This window comes from Vidua macroura, chromosome 8 (assembly GCF_024509145.1).
Source record: "Vidua macroura isolate BioBank_ID:100142 chromosome 8, ASM2450914v1, whole genome shotgun sequence".
Classification (NCBI taxonomy): domain Eukaryota; kingdom Metazoa; phylum Chordata; class Aves; order Passeriformes; family Viduidae; genus Vidua; species Vidua macroura.
In genome coordinates, this window is record NC_071578.1 from 13,876,504 (window position 1) to 13,893,204 (window position 16,701).

The following is a 16,701-nucleotide window of genomic DNA, read 5'->3' on the forward strand; positions in this document are numbered from 1 at the left end:
GCGGGCGGGGAAGGCTCCTCCCCGGGCCGGCTGGAGCTCGGCTCGCCCCGCGGGGGCTGACACACGCACGTACACACGCACCCCGGTAACAAATGGCCCCGCCGTCTGCGGGAACACGCGGGTCGCCCTCGGGACGCGGCCCCGCAGCCCACTCCGCACCGGCGGCGGAAGTAGGAGCGGGACGGCCCGCGGCGGCCCGGAGCGGCTCCGCCCGGAAACCTGCGGCCCCGTGACTGCGCAGCGCTGAGCGGAGCTGCCGCTGGCCCGGCCCCGGCCCCGGCCGTCAGTCGCTGCCGCGGCAGGTGGGTCCCGGCGGGAGGGGGACCCGGCGTGCCCGGGGCAGCGCAGAGTTCTCTCGGGCGGCGCTGGGTGTGCGGGGAGCTCCGGGTGCGGCCCGTCCCTGCGAGTTGCTGCCGCGGAACCGGCTCGCCGGGGGGGGAAGGTGTCCGTGGGGGCCTCCTAGAGAGCCGAAGGAGCAGGGTGCCGGGGAGCAGGGTGTGGCGGGGCTCCGGGAGGGGACTGAGTGGCGGCTGTGGCTCCGTGCCCCAGCTCGCCCTGCTGCACGCTGTCGCTGACAGGATGAAGCTGCGGCAGGTCTCCGACTTGAGTGACTTCAGCCGAGGCCACTGGCTGCGGGAGTTGCTGTGCCGCGGAGAAGAGCCCAAGCTCGTCCAGTCCAGCCCCGACGGGCAGCATGTCCTGCTCCTGCAGAAGAGCCGGCCGCCCATCCTGCCGCGGGTGGTGGCCTTCCAGCGCCACAGCATCGCTGGAGCCGACCTGGAGAGGAGCTGGGAGCCGCCCCAGCCAGCCCTTGTGGGACTGCTCTTCCTGCAGAGCCCAGTGGTACCAGACTCCTGGGTACTGGCCGTGGTGTGGGAACATGGCCGGACCGAGGTCTGGCACTTTGTGGTGGCCGTGGGCTGGCAGCTGCTGCAGACACTGGAGCTCTGCCAGGGTGCCCGGGCACGAGTTGTCTCCGTGTGCAGCCAGGGAGCCAACCTGGTGTGGTGTGAGGAGAGGCCGCCGCTGGGTGCTCACTCGGACATGAGCAAGTGTGCCTTCAGGTTCTGTGTGTGTGCCCGTGCTCTGGAGGTGGGGGAGCAGGGCGTGCGGCTGGGCGCTGCGAGGATAGTCCTGCACAACAGCCCCGAGTACCAGGTCCTGGCCTCTCCCCAACATGTCTTCCTAGTGCCTGCTGCTGCCAGCTTTGCCACCACTTCCAAATTCCTCCTCATCTGGCATCCAGAGAAGGCAGAATTCACCATCACAGCCCCCTCTGCAGGCTTCATCCACAGCAAGGTGCTGCACTCCAGCAGTGACTCAGACTTTAAGAAGCTCCTGCTGGGTTCTGTGGGCCTTCTCTCAGGTTTTGCGCCTCTGGACATTCACACCTCCACCATGTCCAACAGCGGGGGTCTGCTGCTGGTGAGCACAAAGGGTTCTGTGAGTATCGTGGAGCCAGATGGGACACAGAGGCATATCTTTGACCTGGAGGGCGGCCCCCTGGCCCAAGGGAGTCCTGTCCAGCTGAAGACTTTTGGCAACATCCTGGCTTGTGTGCTGGCTGGAGTACTGTACCTTGTTGACCAGAACAGTGGAAGGCTTGTAGAAAAGGAAGTCCTGAGCATGAAAGAAGTGCATTTCCTGGAGTCCCAGGACGAGGAGGACAGTATCCAGCTCCTCAGTCAGAGTGGCATCTACAGCTTTAGCTTTTCCAAACCTGAGGACAGCAGCAGGCCTGAGCCATGCCTGGTGGAGATGGTGTTTGAGGAGGCCTGCAGATATTATCAGAGGAGGAGCCTCAGCAGCTCCAAGCTGACGGTGGAGAAGTTGAAGAAAGGTGGTACATTCCAGGCTCCTGTGGTCCTCGCTGCCATCCTGCAGCACAGCCTCCACCAGAAGCAGAAACCAGCCCGAAGCCTAGAAGACACGTATGCCAAGCTGTTGAGCACAGTGAGCCTGGAGCTGCAGAGCTACATGAGCCTGGAGCTCCTCAAAACTTGTGTGGTGTGTGCCCCAGAGAGTGAGGTGGAAAGCTACTGCAAGGAGCTGGTGGAGCAGGAGGTCAGCCGCATTCTCCAGTCTGACATGGACAAAGACAACTTGGCCTATCTGAACTCTGTCTTTGCCTCCTTCCCCAAGGCTGCCTGGAAGGCCACAAGGAGCTGCCTGCAGCTGCAGCAGAATGGGGATGGTCTCTTGGTAGCCAGGGCCACCCCAGAGGTATGGAAGAAGGTCCTGTGTCAGCCGCAGCTGGAGGAGGTGGGTCAGAATGGGATGGTCCCACTCTTTGAGCTCATTTGCGCCTCTTTCCTGAGGTTCAAACCCAAGTGGTTGCCCAGCTTTGTGGAGCTGACCCAGCAGTACGTTAGCAGCTCGTGGTCATACAGCAGCAAGGAGGGCCCGGAGGGCCGGGTGCCACTGTACAAGAGAGCACTGGGAGTGCTGGCCCGAAAGAGCAAACACAGCGAGGCAGATGACGAGATGGAGCTGGAACTGCTGCTCTGCAGCAAGAGGCCTAAGGCTGTGCTGCAAGCTCTGCACCTTCTCATCCATCTGAAGCAGTGGCAGCGGGTGGTGGAGGTGGCAGAGAAGTTCTCCAAACTCAGCCCCTTGCTTAACAAGGAGATATTCATCACACTGCTGGCTGAGTTTGCCCAGCACCGGGAGCTGGACCCTTACCTGGACAGGCTGTGGCCGCTGTGCCCTGCTGAGCTCACCGCCTCAAACATCCTCACCATGGTTCTGCAGCACCTTCCTCATTCCCAGGAGGACCCAGTGCCCTTCTCCAGTGAGGGGAACCAGCTGACTGTGGGCTTGCTTAAGCCACTGCTGCAAAGGGTTGTGCAGCGTCCCAGTGTCCAAGATGAGATGTACTCAGATGCCCTGCAGAGCACCACCTTCCCCCCTCCCACCCCACCCCGAGAGCACAAAATCCCCTCAAAAGTAGTGGCTGATGATGTTCCTCAGCCATCTATGGCAAGGACTTCCTCGCCTTCAACACTGCTACGGGATGACAGTGTGTGAAGGGGGGAAGGACAATGTCATCCCAAGCCCTGGGTGCACAAGGAAGGGAAATTTTACCTGTGTTGGCAGTACAGAAGCCTGCTCCTTTCTGAAGCATCCCTGCAGCATCTCGAAGAGCCTGGTGGGTGGCTGAGGTTGGGGGATCTCTGAGCCAGGGCAGGTTTTCTGTTATTCCTAGCAAGTGCAATTGTGCGTGTGCCAGTGGAGGAGCAAATGCCAGGTGCATTTGCAGATGAAAACACTGGCTGCACTACAGGACTACAGAACTGCTCCCTGCCCAAAGCACTTTTTTTGTTTTTCAGTTTGTTTGGCTCCTTTCTAGCTCCACTTCTACTTCCCTGATCCTCTGGTACTGGTGGTAGGCAGTACAGTCTTTCCCCCCCATTCTCTGGTCAGTGAGCTGGGTGCTACCTTCAAGCTCTGCCTGTGAGAGACAGGGCATGTTTCCTGCAGCTGGGTCACTGAATCCTGCTGCTTTGGGCTCAGTCAGATGCTAAATGCCTGTGTGGCACAGCTCCATGGCACTGGGGGTCCCAGCACACATGCTGGCAGTTGCAGCACACCACACGTTGTCTTGCCACAACTCCTCTGGGATCAGTCCTGTAGCTGTGACTGATTGCAGCTACTTAGCTCAAAAGAGCAGCCTAATTCCCTTATCTCTCTGTCCCAGACAGTACCCAAACTCTCTGCTGAGCTGAGAAGCTTGCAGCAGGCTATGAGAGCTTGGGGTTGGCCCTGTCTTTCCCTTTCCTTTGTGGAAGCTTAGATTATGCTGCAGGACACCCAAGCCCTCTGTTCCCATTTCCTCTACCTTTGCCCTTTGCATACAAAGGGGCTTTGTCAGGGTTGTCTGGCTCATATTGTGCCTCTGTTTGCAAAATCAACGTAACTTGAGAGCAGTTAGTGCAGGAAGATCCAGGTTCCAGCCTCTCTCAGGTGCCCGGTGCCTGGCCCCCTCCACCAGGAGGGAGACCCTCACTGTGGCTTTGCCCCTGCATTCTGGGCTCTGGTGTAAAGGAGCTGTCTGTTGCCTTGTTGGGCTGCAGGAGATTCACCTGCATTAATCCTCTTGAAAGTGGTCTTAGGTGTGGAAGACAGACTCCTTTTAAAAATAAAGCTTCCTAAAGCACTGCTGAGGTGGTGGTGGGTGTTATGAGGGTACACACCCTCAGGAGGAGGGCAACCTTGTTTTGCCTCTGGTGAAAAGTGGCCAGGCTGATCTCTCTGGTGCTGCCCAGCATGGCTCACAGCTGGGCTCAGAGAGCATACCCAGATAGCTCATTCCCTCTGTGGTACTCAGCTGCTTACCACTATGAAGCCATGGGGGCAGGAGTCTGCACGGGCAGGCTGGAGCTATGTGCCACAGGGAAGGGCCATCCAGGCCATCCACACGTGGCTCTGGCTGGGCCCAACAGAGAGTTGAGGAAGGGAGGATTTTCTTCTCAAGAGCTGCAAATTGTCTACTTTTTAGGAAAACTACCAACAGAGAGCACCTGGCTGGCCCAGCAAAATCGTGCTGCCAGGCACAGTGTCAAAGCTGCCGTTGGAGAGATTATTGTCTGTGAAACCACTGTAAAGACGTGGCAGGGTCTCCCCCAGAGAAAGGCTTGGCTGCGGAAAGTCCCTGTGGTGGAAAAAGGTCTGGCAAAGAGGAAGAGGAACTGCTGCAATGGTTCCCTTGAGACTGGCTGGTTATTGATGAGACCTTCCTTGTGGGGGTCCTTGTGCTGTGGTCACGGGGCACTGTAAATTTCCCTCTCACTCCGGAAGCTGCCACACGTGAGCGGAGGGAGCGGGGCCTGAAAGGAGAGCTGGTGGCATCCACTGTGGGCATTCTGTGATGAGCTGTCCTTGCCTCCTCTCCAGGCAGCTGGTGGCCTTGCCTGACTCTGGTCTCACCCACCTCCCAGGTCTGTTCGGGAGGAGGATGATGGATGGACCCCAGCACCTCTTAGAGCCATGGCTCCAGAGACTGGAACACTGTCCTGGAGGTGCAGTGAATGGGGAGCTGCTGAGAGCAAGCCCCACACCTTGGCAAAGGCTGTGCAGTCATTTTGGGGGGAAATCTTCATTGCCAGGGCTGGGTTTGGGTGCAGGTGGCCACAGTGACACAGTGAACGAGGATGCAGGTCCCTGCCTTCCAGCACTGTCTCTGCAGAAACAGGAGAGCAGGAAAGAAGCAATGCCCACAAAGCCAGCAAGCAGAAACTGAAGCTAGCAGCAGTCCTGTGTGAGCTGGCATCCCCGAGGCACAGCAAGGGAAGAGGAAGCAGGGAACATGACGCAGTAGGGACAGGCTGAGGCCTGGGGGCAGAAGCCTCCATGCATGAGCCCCAGACAAACAGGAAGTAGAATTCTGGAGGCTGAGGGTCCAGGGCAGAAAACTGAGCTGAATGCTTTCCAAGGGGTTGCTGGATATCTCACACCAAGAACCAGGAAGGGTGAGCATCCTTGGGGGAAGCAGGGGCCAAAGCAATCTGAAGGACAGATTCAGCTGATTGATAGGCAAATGCAGGGCTCTCTGTGAAGTCAGACTCTGCTGGGAGGAGACAGCAGGAGGTAAGGCCAGTGCAGCCTCAGATAAAGCCCAAAGGGAAAACTAGCAATTAGATCTGAAGGCAAGTGGAAAAAGCAGTAAGAGATGCACATAATGGAGGGGGAGCTGGCCGGCCTGGCCCTCTCACTCTGCTCCAGAGAAACTTGGACTTTGCAACAAAGGAGATGAGTCAAGCTGCTCACGTATATATCCCCTGTATCTGACACAGCTTTCGGGTTGGTCCCTGCGCTTGCACCAAGGAGTGGCACAAAGCAATACCTGAGCTCGCCCCAAGGCTCTAGACCATCACCCTTGATTTATCTCTTCATGCAACTTTTTCTGTGCAGAGCATGGGGTGTGCAGGAGTGGGCAGAGAAAGTACCCATGGCACTGTATCTTGCAGAGAGAAAGAGGTGTGGGCTGCAGGCACCCCATAAACTCACTGGAAATCCACAGATGATAATACTAGAGTTGCCAGAGGGAAGTGCTCATGTGCTAGGGACAGCTAACACACTGTGGTGGCACTTCATGGACAGGAGGCTCTTTGTGTGGCTTGTCCCATGGAGGGACCTGGCACTCACCCAGTCAGAGGTGCAAAGGGCTGCCCAGTGAGGGGAACATCACCCAGTCTCAGTGACACTGAGCAGTAATCCTGTATCGACCTATAGGCTGGTTGTGGGCAGAGCACACTTGGGAGCACCAGAAAGAGCCCTCTGGTCCCAGGCACAGCCTCAGCTTGTGCCAGCAGTGGGGAACCCTCCAGCCCCTAGCCCTGCGTACTGCCATCACTGCTAGACCTGAGGAGCACAGTCACATCCCACAGTGCACACAAACACACCGTTTATTGTTTGACACCAAAAATTACAGCCTTGGAAAGAGGCAGATTCTCTGCAAAAATAAATAGTCACATTTTTCAAGTGAGGGGGTCTGTCCCTTTCGTCCTCCATCTGCGGGTGATGGGAGCTAATGCCTTGTGGAAGGCCTGGGGATTTTGTAGGAGTTGAATGTTGGTGGCCTGCAAAACCAAGGTCATATATGTCACCTCCAGCCACAGAGAGCAGTAAGGGACAGCTCAGGATGCACTGGGATGGTCAAATATCATTCCACTCCTATCACCCAGTCCCACAGGAAACAGGGTACGGAGACAGCTTCCCCAAACCCACCAGCCTGGGAGACTGGGACCAGCAACACCTCCAGACTTAGGAGCGTGGGAATATGATAGGGGACGGCACAACTGTGTGCACTACAGAAGTCCCACCTTCACAGCCATCCCCTGGTACCAGCACACTCCTTGGTCTGCACTCACCCTGGTCCCCAGCTCCCTCCCTCTGTCTCCTGACCCCCCTCTACTACAGGGGCTGCCCCCCACCCCACAAAGGGACTTGGCAGTGTAAGTAGCTTACATCTCAAAGTCTTCATTCCTAGAGGGGAGAAAAAAAAGAGGAGACAGTGTTAGTGGGGCAAGAAAATGCCTTGTGGGACAGGACAGCATCTGATGGTGGGACAAGGTCTCCCATGGGTCACAAAAAGAGACCACATGGGCTTCAGGCTGCTGTGATCCCCTCCATCCTGGCTGCCTGATCTGAACAGAGAGCATGGGCTCTTACAGCCCCCCAGAACATCTGTGCTCCTTTCCCAGGCAGGCAGAGCAGGGCCCCACACTCAGCAGCACCCAGCTCCCTATGCCTCAACTTGAGCTCCCTGAGGTTCCTGGGCAGCTGAGCCCATGTCTCCAGCCAGCTCAGAGGGGTGACAGGAGCTGGGGAGCCCCCAGCACAGCAGCTGCACCACAGGGCCACGATGTAGCCCTCAGGAGCTGGAAATCCAACTAGAAACTGCTCACTATCCTCAGGGGTCAGTGCCTATGCTCCTGTGCTGGTGGTGGAGCTGCCAGGCAGAGTGTCCCAGAGGGCTGAGGGGCAGCCCCAGGACACTGGTGGCCACAGGCGTGTGACCAAGCACTGCACCCTCGTGGCAATGCCACAACCACGCAGCACACTGCATTCTGTCACAGCATCCAGCTCTCATGCCAGTGCTCCAGCACAAAAGTGGTGCAAAACAGGGCAAGTCAGGTGGTGGACTCGAGGCAGGCTGTGGCTGCAGCCCTGCCAGGCACCTTCCTCAAAAGGGAATGCACCTTTCTTTGCCCAAACGGGAGGTTCAGAGCAGGCAGAGAAAAGCTCCAGAACATCCCCATCCTCAGAGGCTGAGGACCCCAAGTCACCTCTTAGGTTCTCCCCAGCCCACATTACTTTAGCATGAGCCCCACAGGCTACAACAGGACATGGAGGAACAGGTGGCAGGGGGACCCCAGACCCAGTGTCATCACATGGGGTGGGGCTGCTCCTCACCTGTACACATCAGCAATATCCATGCGGCGGTAAAACTTGGCAAGTCTGACAGCCAGGATGATGCTGGGCAGCAGGAACAAGGTGCACCAGCCCAGGCTGAACCAGAAGGCATTCTGCATAGGGTGGAGGAAGAGCCATTAGGTCCAGAGAGCGACTGGGAGCATCTCTTTTCCTCCCAGCACTCCCCCAATGACCACCCACTCCTTCTCAGAGCCTGGCCTTTCCTCTTAGCCACAGCAGTTTGCTGGGCAGAAGCTGAGCACTGCTTCCTGTGCATCCCTCATCCTGTGCATCCCTGATCCTTCCCTGCATCCCTCATCCTGTGCATGAAGGGGACAAGAGGACCTCACTGCCACCCCACACGTGTGTCATTCTACATACCACTGCCCCACTCACCACAGAGTCCATGATATAGTCACAGCCAATGACCTCCACATTATCCAAGGATTGAGCTATGGGCTTGCAACGTGCCACATCTTCTGTCACCTAGGGACATGGTGGGGACAGCATATGTCAGCATCCACCAAGCCCTGCAGCTCATTCTCCCCTCTCTCCACCTCACTGAGGAAGGCTCAGCTTACCCTGCTCTTGGCCCATGAAATGTAGGTCTCAAAGAAATCCAACAGTTGTTCTAGGAAGGCTAATGTCTCCTGGAGGGGCAAGCACACAGTGAAAATGTTGCCACTACCAGCCCCCTCCATGCCCCGTGTCCCCTCCATGTGAGGATCAGAAGTCTCAGACCACCTCAGCCCAGTAGCAACAGGGCTGAATGCTTCATCCCACCCCCTTCCCTTGCCAGGGATGCCATAAGGGAAAGGGGCACCCAGGGGTGCAGGAGACACTCAGGGAAGGCAAGCAGGATGAGCAGCCAGACAAGGTTTGGCTTCCCTCTATAGAGGGAGGTCTTGGTGAGGGGGTATGGTCCATGTGACGTGACAGCAGGGCAAGGCAAGCTCACGTTCTTGATGATGTTTGGTGTCTCCCTCTCCAGGAACTCCTGGGTTCTGCTGGCTTTGTCCAGCGCAGCTGTTGTCTGTCCCTGAGGTGAAAGGTGCTCTTAGCACTGTGATCTAAGTGGGGTCTCTGCACTTCACCAGCCCTGCACAGCAGCACTCCCTGGGGCATAGCCTCTCAGAGCTGTGGTGTCCCAGCAGTCACACACTTGGTAGTGCTAAGTACCTCAGGTGGAGGGAGCCTGCGCCTGGCAGGGTCCATGGCCTCCCTCCCTCTACCCCATGAACAGCCCCTGCAGCACATGAAGAGTGCCACAGCAGCCTCGAGACTGCGGGTTAGCCCCACCACCTCCACTGCAGGACCTCGAAGTTGTTTTGCAGGGTGCCTGGGACTGGCATGCACTCCCCTTGTACAGCTTACCTCTAGTTGGGCAGCCCCACTCTGCACGGAGTGGATGTTCTCCTTCAGACTTTGCTGGGGACGGAGAGAAGGGGGATCAGACGTGCAGACCCCACAGCTCAGACAAGACCCTGCCAGCAGGCTCTGAGCTCTAGGGAAGCCCAACCCAGCAACCCCAGGACATCCCCCAGCTCACCAGTGGCCCAGAGAAGCTCGCCTGCATCTCCTTTTCCAGCTCCCTCAGTTTGCGAGCGTTATCTTCCAGGTCCTTCTTCACGTCCGTGCCCTGGAAGAGCTGCAGTCAGCAGTGCCCAGCTCTGTGCCTCACCACAGCCAGCTGATGGGCCAGGCTGGGGAAAAGAGCTGGGCAAGAGTAAAGGGCCTTCCCTCAACACTCAGGCAGGTACAGAGGAGCCCAGCAACCAGTGGCTTTGGGGACAGGGTGGCTACGGCCCTGGGGTGTCACGGTCTCTCACCACTTTTTCGGCCAGCTGCTCCAACTCTGCAGCCAGATCCAGGAGGCTTCCCTGGGTCATATTCTGATCCAACTGGAAAAGGCAGAGACAGAGCCATGAGAATGAGGAATGGGGTTCACAAGGGGAGCTATGCCCCTTCTTTGTGAGACAGAGTGGAACCAGGGCCTTCTGGGCAGAGGATGTGCCTTGTTACCCTAAGGGTAATAGACCTTCTCAACCCACATCCAACTCCCGCACCCCAATCCCAAGACCAGGCTACACCCAGCACACCTGCTCCAGGGTGAGGGTGAAGTTGGGGGGCTGTCCAGCCCGACTGGCATTCAGCAGCAGGTCTTTCTGGCTCTGCTTGAGCAGGGAGATGGGGCTTAGGCTGATGTTCATCTTCTCAAAAGCTGTGGAGATGTTTCCTGCATACTGCCAGAACAAAGGGGGCCACGATGGGACACGTGCTGGCCCCTCACTGTCCCCTCAGCCCTTAGTCTGGATTCCTGCCCTCAAGACCCTGGCACTCCCATGCTCACCTGGCTGATATTCAAGAGCTTGTCCAGGGAAATGCTCTGGTCCAAGTGCAGAGTTTGCCACAGGGAAGCATCTTGCTGGCACTGCCTGCAGGATGGAAGCATGGTGTTTAAAACAGGGCAGGCGAGGGCCACCCCCTCCCAGGAGCATGTCCTCACCTGTGCAGGTAGGTTGCACCTTGCTCCTTCCCTGCAATCAGTGCCTACCCACAGCCTGGGAAGGTAGGGCATGCTGCCCTGCTCCTGGAGAGCATCTGAGGGCATTGAGCAGCTCTACTCCCACCAAAGACACAGTGTCAGGGCTGGAACCCACCTGTATATCTCTGAGAAGTTTGTCATGTCACCCTTCAGGCCCAGCAGCTCTGAGAGATTGAAGTTAGGGATCTTGCCAGGGTTGTCCAGGAGCTAAGAGCAAGGAAAGAGATGGAGAAACTAGACATAGTTCAGGGCAAGACACCTTGGAAGAGCATCCTAAATGGCTAGTGCTGCCTCTGCTCCACCAGCAGCCCTCATTTAGGAAGCAGTATCTCCAGGCAGTTTCCCCAGAACAAGTTTACCTGGAAGAGCTGCTGGTTGCGCCAGGACTCACAGAAGAGCATGTAAATGTTCCCCCCCAGCATGAAGATGATCATCACCAGCAGCATGAGCAGCCAGAAGAAGATGAAACTGAAGCCAACCCCTCTGCCAGGACAGAAATGCTATCAGCACCAGCAGCCCAGTGGCCCAGCACTGATGCTGGCATTGCCCCCCAGCTTGCAGAGCCCAGGGGCTGCACACCCCTCACCCCCACAGTTGTGGGAACACCACCCTTCCCACAAGCTTGTCTCTGTTCTGCCTTCAGACCCCAGAGCATGACCGGGGTCTACCCCAGAGCTTGGATTCCAGAATAGCTTCCCACAGCTTTGCAAGCCAGCACTCCCCTGCAGAGCTGCAGGACCCACACACACAGTGCCAGCCCTCGCTGTCATGGGGCAAATGGGCTCCACTCAAATGCCTCTCACCAGCACCACATTTGACCTTCAATTTACCACCTGCACGGGGAGTCACCACGGGGAAGGCCATTAAGCTGCAGTAAACTGATGATTTAGGAGCTCGAGCATTCCCAGGCCAGCCCTGCCCACCCACCCCAGCGCTCCCACACACGTCCTTGGCAGCCAATTGAGCCTCACGCCATGAAGAAGTTCCCGCCAGCATTGGCGAGGCTGCTGCGCTCTGTGGGCAGCACACCTTCCTTCAGCCCCAGGGGCCCCAGCAGCAGCCCAAAAACGTTGCAGAGGACCACCAGCAGCACCGTGCAGCACAGGAGGGCACACACGATCAACCTGGGGCAAGACAAAGGGTGGGAGTCAGGCAGCACAACCTGGGACCCTGAGCAGCACCCTGCAGCCCACTGGCTGCCTTCATGGGGAGGAAAAAGGTCCCAGACACCACAGCAGGGAAGGGGCATGTGTGTCTGCAAGGCACAGCTCTGACTACCCTGCACCCACAACCCCACCACCCAGCAAGCCCCCACCTCCAGCAATGGGAGGAGCAGGAACCTTAAACTCTCCAGACAACGGAGCCGGGGCCGCAGCCCCTCGCCCACCTGAGCCCATCCCAGGCGATGATCGGCTCCCTGTACTTCTCCAGCACCGATGTGGCATTGTTCACAAAGGCCCCAACTTTCTCCTCCGCATCCAGGAGCGGCAACCCTTCCTGCAAGCTTCTGATCTCCTGCCTGATGAGGCCCAGCTGGTCCTGGCTCTCTGTAAGGAATGGGGACATGCCGACATTGCGAGCTGCTGACCAGGTCCTGCAGGGCAGCGGGGGCTCAGAAAGGATAGGAAAGGGGCAGTCATGGCCAAGGATGACATTGGCATGATGGCAGCTGGGGACAGCCAGGGCTGCAGGGAAGGCCTCCAGGAAAGAATGGCTTGAGAAGGGAGGAGGGAACCCTAGAAGAGGGAGAAGTCAGCACACAAAGCCCTGCTTACTTGCCACCACTTGCTGGGACTGCTCTTGCACCTTGTCAGGGGTCATGCCCAGCGTTCTGTTAACCTGTATCCAGAGAAGCACAGCATGGAACTCACATCCCTGCCTGCAATCCAGGGCTGAGCAGCACATCCCCTTGTCCCCAGATCCTAGTAACACATGACAGCTAGGCTCTCCACAGCACCCAGTCCACACTACCAGTGTGCAGGGATGGCTGGGACAATGAGCAGACCTCTGGCCAGCCCTTCCCTCCATGTCACACACTGAGCTCCTGACAGAGCTCTTCCCAACCCACACCCTGTCAGCACAGCCCTCACAGTTGCAGGAGCACCCAGCTTTGTGCCTGGGTGAAGGGAACACCCCTTACCTCCTCTAAATCAGTCTCTATGTTTGACTCAGAGACCTCATGCAGTGCCTCCAGCTGCTGCTCCACACCTGGGATCTGCAGGGAAGAGCCTGGGGTGAGGGAGCTGTGGGGGCTGGGGCAGGGTGTGCTGGGGCCTCTCACCCACACCTTGCCCCTCCTCACCGTGCTGAAGTTGGCGGTGAAGGTGAGCCCGTCCAGGGACACTCGGCCGCAGGGGAGGCCACATTTCTGCAGGGTGTGGTTGAGCTCGCCCTGCAGGCTGACCAGCCGCTGGCTGTAGTTGCTCTGCAGCTCCTCGAGGTCTGAGCGGCTGATGGCAATGTTGGCAAAGGTGTCGTTCAGCGTCTCCATCCCTGGGGAGATAGCGGGGAGCTCAGGGCCTCATCCTGCCACTGTGGCAGGGACTCGTTCTCATCCAGCTGAACCTTGCAAACCCACAAAGAAATACAACCTAGGGGTACCCCCAAAGTCATGGCACTTGCCCCAGGGTGTGGTTGGGAGGCCAAAAGGATCCACCTCCATGGAAGCCTCACCCAAACATGCACCCACCCCATCTTTTGATCCCCCCTAAGTCCCTTGCCAGTCTCCCAGGGGATGGGGCCAGTACCTTGCAAGAGGCTCCGGAGAGATCCCAGAGCCCCCTCTGTGCTGCTCCTGATGTGTGAGGCAATCATACTACCCAGTTCGTGCCCAATGTCTGCAGAGATGGGAGAGGTGGTGTCAATAACAGGATCCCTGCAAGGTCCTGGGGCTTGCAGGAAAGCTGGTGAAAAGACTGACACCACCAGCAGCCCTCTCTCACCCACCCCCCAGGTGGGGGCCAGTGGGGATATCCCCACTCTCCCACCACCTGCATCACCCTTCCCAGAGAGGAGCCTGAATAGAGAAAAGCAGAAACTGGAGCAGAGCTGGAGCTTGGAAGAGCCTCCAGACCCAGTCCCTTTAGACATCCCCATAAGAACAGGTTGCAGACTGCAGGGTCGGCAACCACCCACAGGGTAGAAAGGTAAACCCACACAACACTCCCACCGCCCAAGACCCCCCAACCCTGGAGCAGCTCGCCACAGGGCCATGGGGATGCTCCAGCCCCTCCCGTCGCACACCCTCACCCTGGAGGCTGTGGTTGGCATAGTCCAGCGGGACATCACTCTTGTTGATGATAAAGTCAACTTGCTGTAGGGACAGAGATATGGTGTCAGTGAGGGTGGGGACCTTTCTCTGCTGCCAGCCCCTCTGCTGCCCTTCCCCAGGGGGCTATTTGGGCCGCTCCTCCTGCCTGGCCCCTTGCCCCCAAGACATGGCAGGGGGACCATGCGTGCCTGGGGGATGGAGGCCAGGTAGGTGTGGATGTTGTCCAGAGTGTTGTTCACATTGGGGAAGGTGCCCTTCACAGCCTGGGAGAAGCGAGTGTTGCTGATGAGGGCACAGACACCACCAGCCCTACAAGGGAAGGGTGACAAAGTCAGCAGGTGGGGAGCTCAGTCCCAGTGCTCCCCCCAGTACCCTCCAAATCCACCCACACAGACCCCAGCCTGCAGGGTCTGGAGCACACCAGTGACTCCTGCTTCCAGTGCATTCCAGCACATGCCCTGCCCTGAGGGACCAGAGAGGAGGGACGCAAGAAACTGAGGCACGGGAGTGCCCGGTACGCCGTGGGGAAGCTGTCGGGAAAGGTCCGCACGGTGCCAGTGCGCAGCCCCCCGGGGCCAGCTCCCCACCGCCGCTGCTTCCTCTCCTTTGTCCCGCCGTGCCGGGATCTATTCGGGAACAATGGCAGTTTCCTGGCACAGCCGCCAAGCGCCGGCATTTCCAGCCACCCCTGGGTTCCATCCGGAGCCTCCCGGCCAGTGCACTCACAGGAGGAATGCGGAGACCAGCAGGACAGAGGCCCAGAGCGCCCGGCGCCGGCAGCCCATCCGCCGGCCCTGCTTCTGGTACATGCGGCCCCCGCAGTTCCCGCAGCAGCGGCAGCAGCAGAAGCAGCATCCCACCAGCGGCACGAGGATGATGAGGAGGACTCCAATGGCCGCGCAGACCAGGAAACCCAGTTCGTAGAGCAGCAGCTGGGATAGGAAGAATGAGAAGCAGCATAACACTGGTGCCCCCGAAGGCTCCTCAGCTCTGCACAGCCTGTCCAGGCCCAAAAGGACAAAATGGGTCCCCCCAGGGGGCAGAACATATCCCCTTGCTGCTGCCCAGTATCCAGGGCTCAGCCTCAGAGCAGCACCCACCAGCATCCCCCAGTCCACGGTGGTCTGGGGCTGCCAGCTCCCCAGCCCAGCTGCCTGCTCACCTCACGGATGTCCTCCTGTCTGAACTCGCTCTCAGACTGCCCAAAATTAATCAGCCCTGGGAGACAAGAAGCACAGAGGGCTGTGAGTAGGTGCTAGGCCCTGTGGGGCTCCCCAAGAGGGCCCCAGACCCTGCTCACCGCTCCCAGCCCGAGGTATCACCTGCAGCTCAGACCAGCTCTGACTATGGCATTTTTCTCTCTTGCAGCTGCCCTACCCACCCACCACATCATGCAGCGTTTTTGCACCCCGGAAAAGTGCTGCCAGCTCCCAGGCTCTCGGGTTCACAGAACAAGGGAGTTCCTCACCACCATGGGCATAAGGGACACTCGCCTGGGGCTGCCCTCCTGCAGCCCAGCCCTACACAGAGGCCCAAGGACACTGCCAGTGAGGAATGAGTACTGGGGCAAAGGCCCACTGCCACGCTGCCTCCTTCATTCCCAGGGCTCTCCCTGCCTGTGCCGCATGCCCTCATTACAAAGCCCTGATGGCACATGGGGACACTGATTGTACCCTGGTGTCCATGTGACACAGGTCCACAAAGCAGGACCTGTGGTGCCAGCCACACCTTTGCCAGCATGTTGATGGTAAGCAGGGATTGAAGCCAGTGGAGGGGGAAGCACAAGTGGCCGTACCCAGAGTGGCATTTCCCTCCAGGTGGGCAGCACCTGCTCCATGAATATGCAGCAGCTGCAGGGTCCCGGTATCACCTGTGCAAACCTGCAGCGGCTTCAAGACAGAGCTGTGACAGCGACAGGAGCAAGGGCAAGCGCTGGCAAGCAGGGCAGTGCACAGGGAGAGCACACAGTGCTGCCACTGGCACCAGGACACAATACTCTTGGTGGCCAGCAAGCACAGAGGGCTGCAAGACAGGCAAAGACCCTGCAGGCAGAGTGGGGTTTGCTCTGCACATTTTTGGGGGCCTAGGATTAAGACACCTGGAGGGAGGATGGGACAGGATTCTGCAAGGTGGCACTACCACTAACATCTGTCCTGGGGCCCAGCTAAGATAACCCCACAGTTGTTATGGGACATGAGCAGGACGCAGCTGGCAATCCTTGGGATCCCACTCCCGATTACCCCAGCCATTACACCACTACCAGCCCCCCACCGCCATGCACCCACCTATGGGCAGGGGGTTGGGCTGCACCAGCCGCAGGAAGCCGTGTGCCATTGTCACCACCCCCGGCGTGCTGCTCCCCGGCGCCTCGGGGCCAGGGCCATACGTGGGCTTCGAGATGTTCCCCAGCTCCATCGCAGCAGCTCCTGTGGACAGCTAGGCACCGAGAGGAGCTGTCGTCGGGGCTTGGAACCATCCAGCCTGCCCTGCCTCCTGCCTCCGACCAGGAAATGCAGAGAGAAAAAATCAGGCACCTGCCCGCTCCTGCCCGGAAGGAAAGAGCTGCGGGAGAGCACCGAGGAAGGATGGGTGCACCCATCCCCACCCCTATGAGCAGTGGGGTGGCAAGCCAGGCAGGAGATGCCCAAGAGGGACCGGGGGGCTGTGGGCGATGAAGCGGATTCAGAGCACTCACCCTGTCCTCTGACACCTCTCTGCACCCACAGCTGCGGCAGGGTCCGGCCGCAGCGTGCCAGCGCCCAGGTCTGTGGTTTGTTTAAGTTTCAGCGATGATTGCTGACAAGCTGTTTGCCGGGGCAGCCGGCGATGCCGGGATCGCCCCACCCTGCCCCTTACGGCTCCTGGCACCCGGCCGCCTCGGGCCGCCTCTCTATACCGGGGTCAGGGTCACCACCGACCTGTCCCTACGCAGGCATCAGGAAGAGTCCTTCTCCTCCCTCTCCGCTAAGCT

The 16,701-nt window shown here is 58.8% G+C and overlaps 2 protein-coding genes across 4 annotated transcripts; one reads left to right on the forward strand and one right to left on the reverse strand.

Annotated features, from left to right (window-relative positions):
* Positions 1-10: 10 nt before the first annotated feature.
* On the forward strand, positions 11-6,480 carry HPS6 (HPS6 biogenesis of lysosomal organelles complex 2 subunit 3). Its single transcript, XM_053983302.1, has 2 exons — positions 11-302; positions 579-6,480. Exon 2 carries the CDS (start codon positions 580-582, stop codon positions 3,025-3,027), a length of 2,448 nt encoding a protein of 815 aa, XP_053839277.1. The 5' UTR covers positions 11-302; position 579; the 3' UTR covers positions 3,028-6,480.
* LOC128810464 (prominin-1-A-like) lies at positions 6,387-16,487 on the reverse strand. 3 transcript variants are annotated; one of them, XM_053983304.1, is made up of 25 exons: positions 16,426-16,487; positions 16,016-16,223; positions 14,893-14,948; positions 14,457-14,662; positions 13,919-14,039; positions 13,709-13,772; positions 13,207-13,296; positions 12,762-12,952; positions 12,600-12,674; positions 12,235-12,298; positions 11,847-12,006; positions 11,431-11,583; positions 10,819-10,942; positions 10,575-10,666; positions 10,265-10,349; positions 10,014-10,157; positions 9,747-9,815; positions 9,464-9,553; positions 9,289-9,342; positions 8,873-8,953; positions 8,496-8,564; positions 8,311-8,400; positions 7,915-8,027; positions 6,967-6,984; positions 6,387-6,578 (listed from the first exon to the last, which is right to left on the reverse strand). In XM_053983304.1, exons 2-25 carry the CDS (start codon positions 16,143-16,145, stop codon positions 6,527-6,529), a joined length of 2,391 nt encoding a protein of 796 aa, XP_053839279.1. In that variant the 5' UTR covers positions 16,146-16,223; positions 16,426-16,487; the 3' UTR covers positions 6,387-6,526. The 3 variants fall into 3 exon arrangements, with proteins under 3 accessions (XP_053839279.1, XP_053839278.1, XP_053839280.1); XM_053983303.1 differs by having other exon boundaries at positions 9,744-9,815; XM_053983305.1 differs by lacking the exon at positions 10,014-10,157 and having other exon boundaries at positions 9,744-9,815.
* Positions 16,488-16,701: the final 214 nt, after the last annotated feature.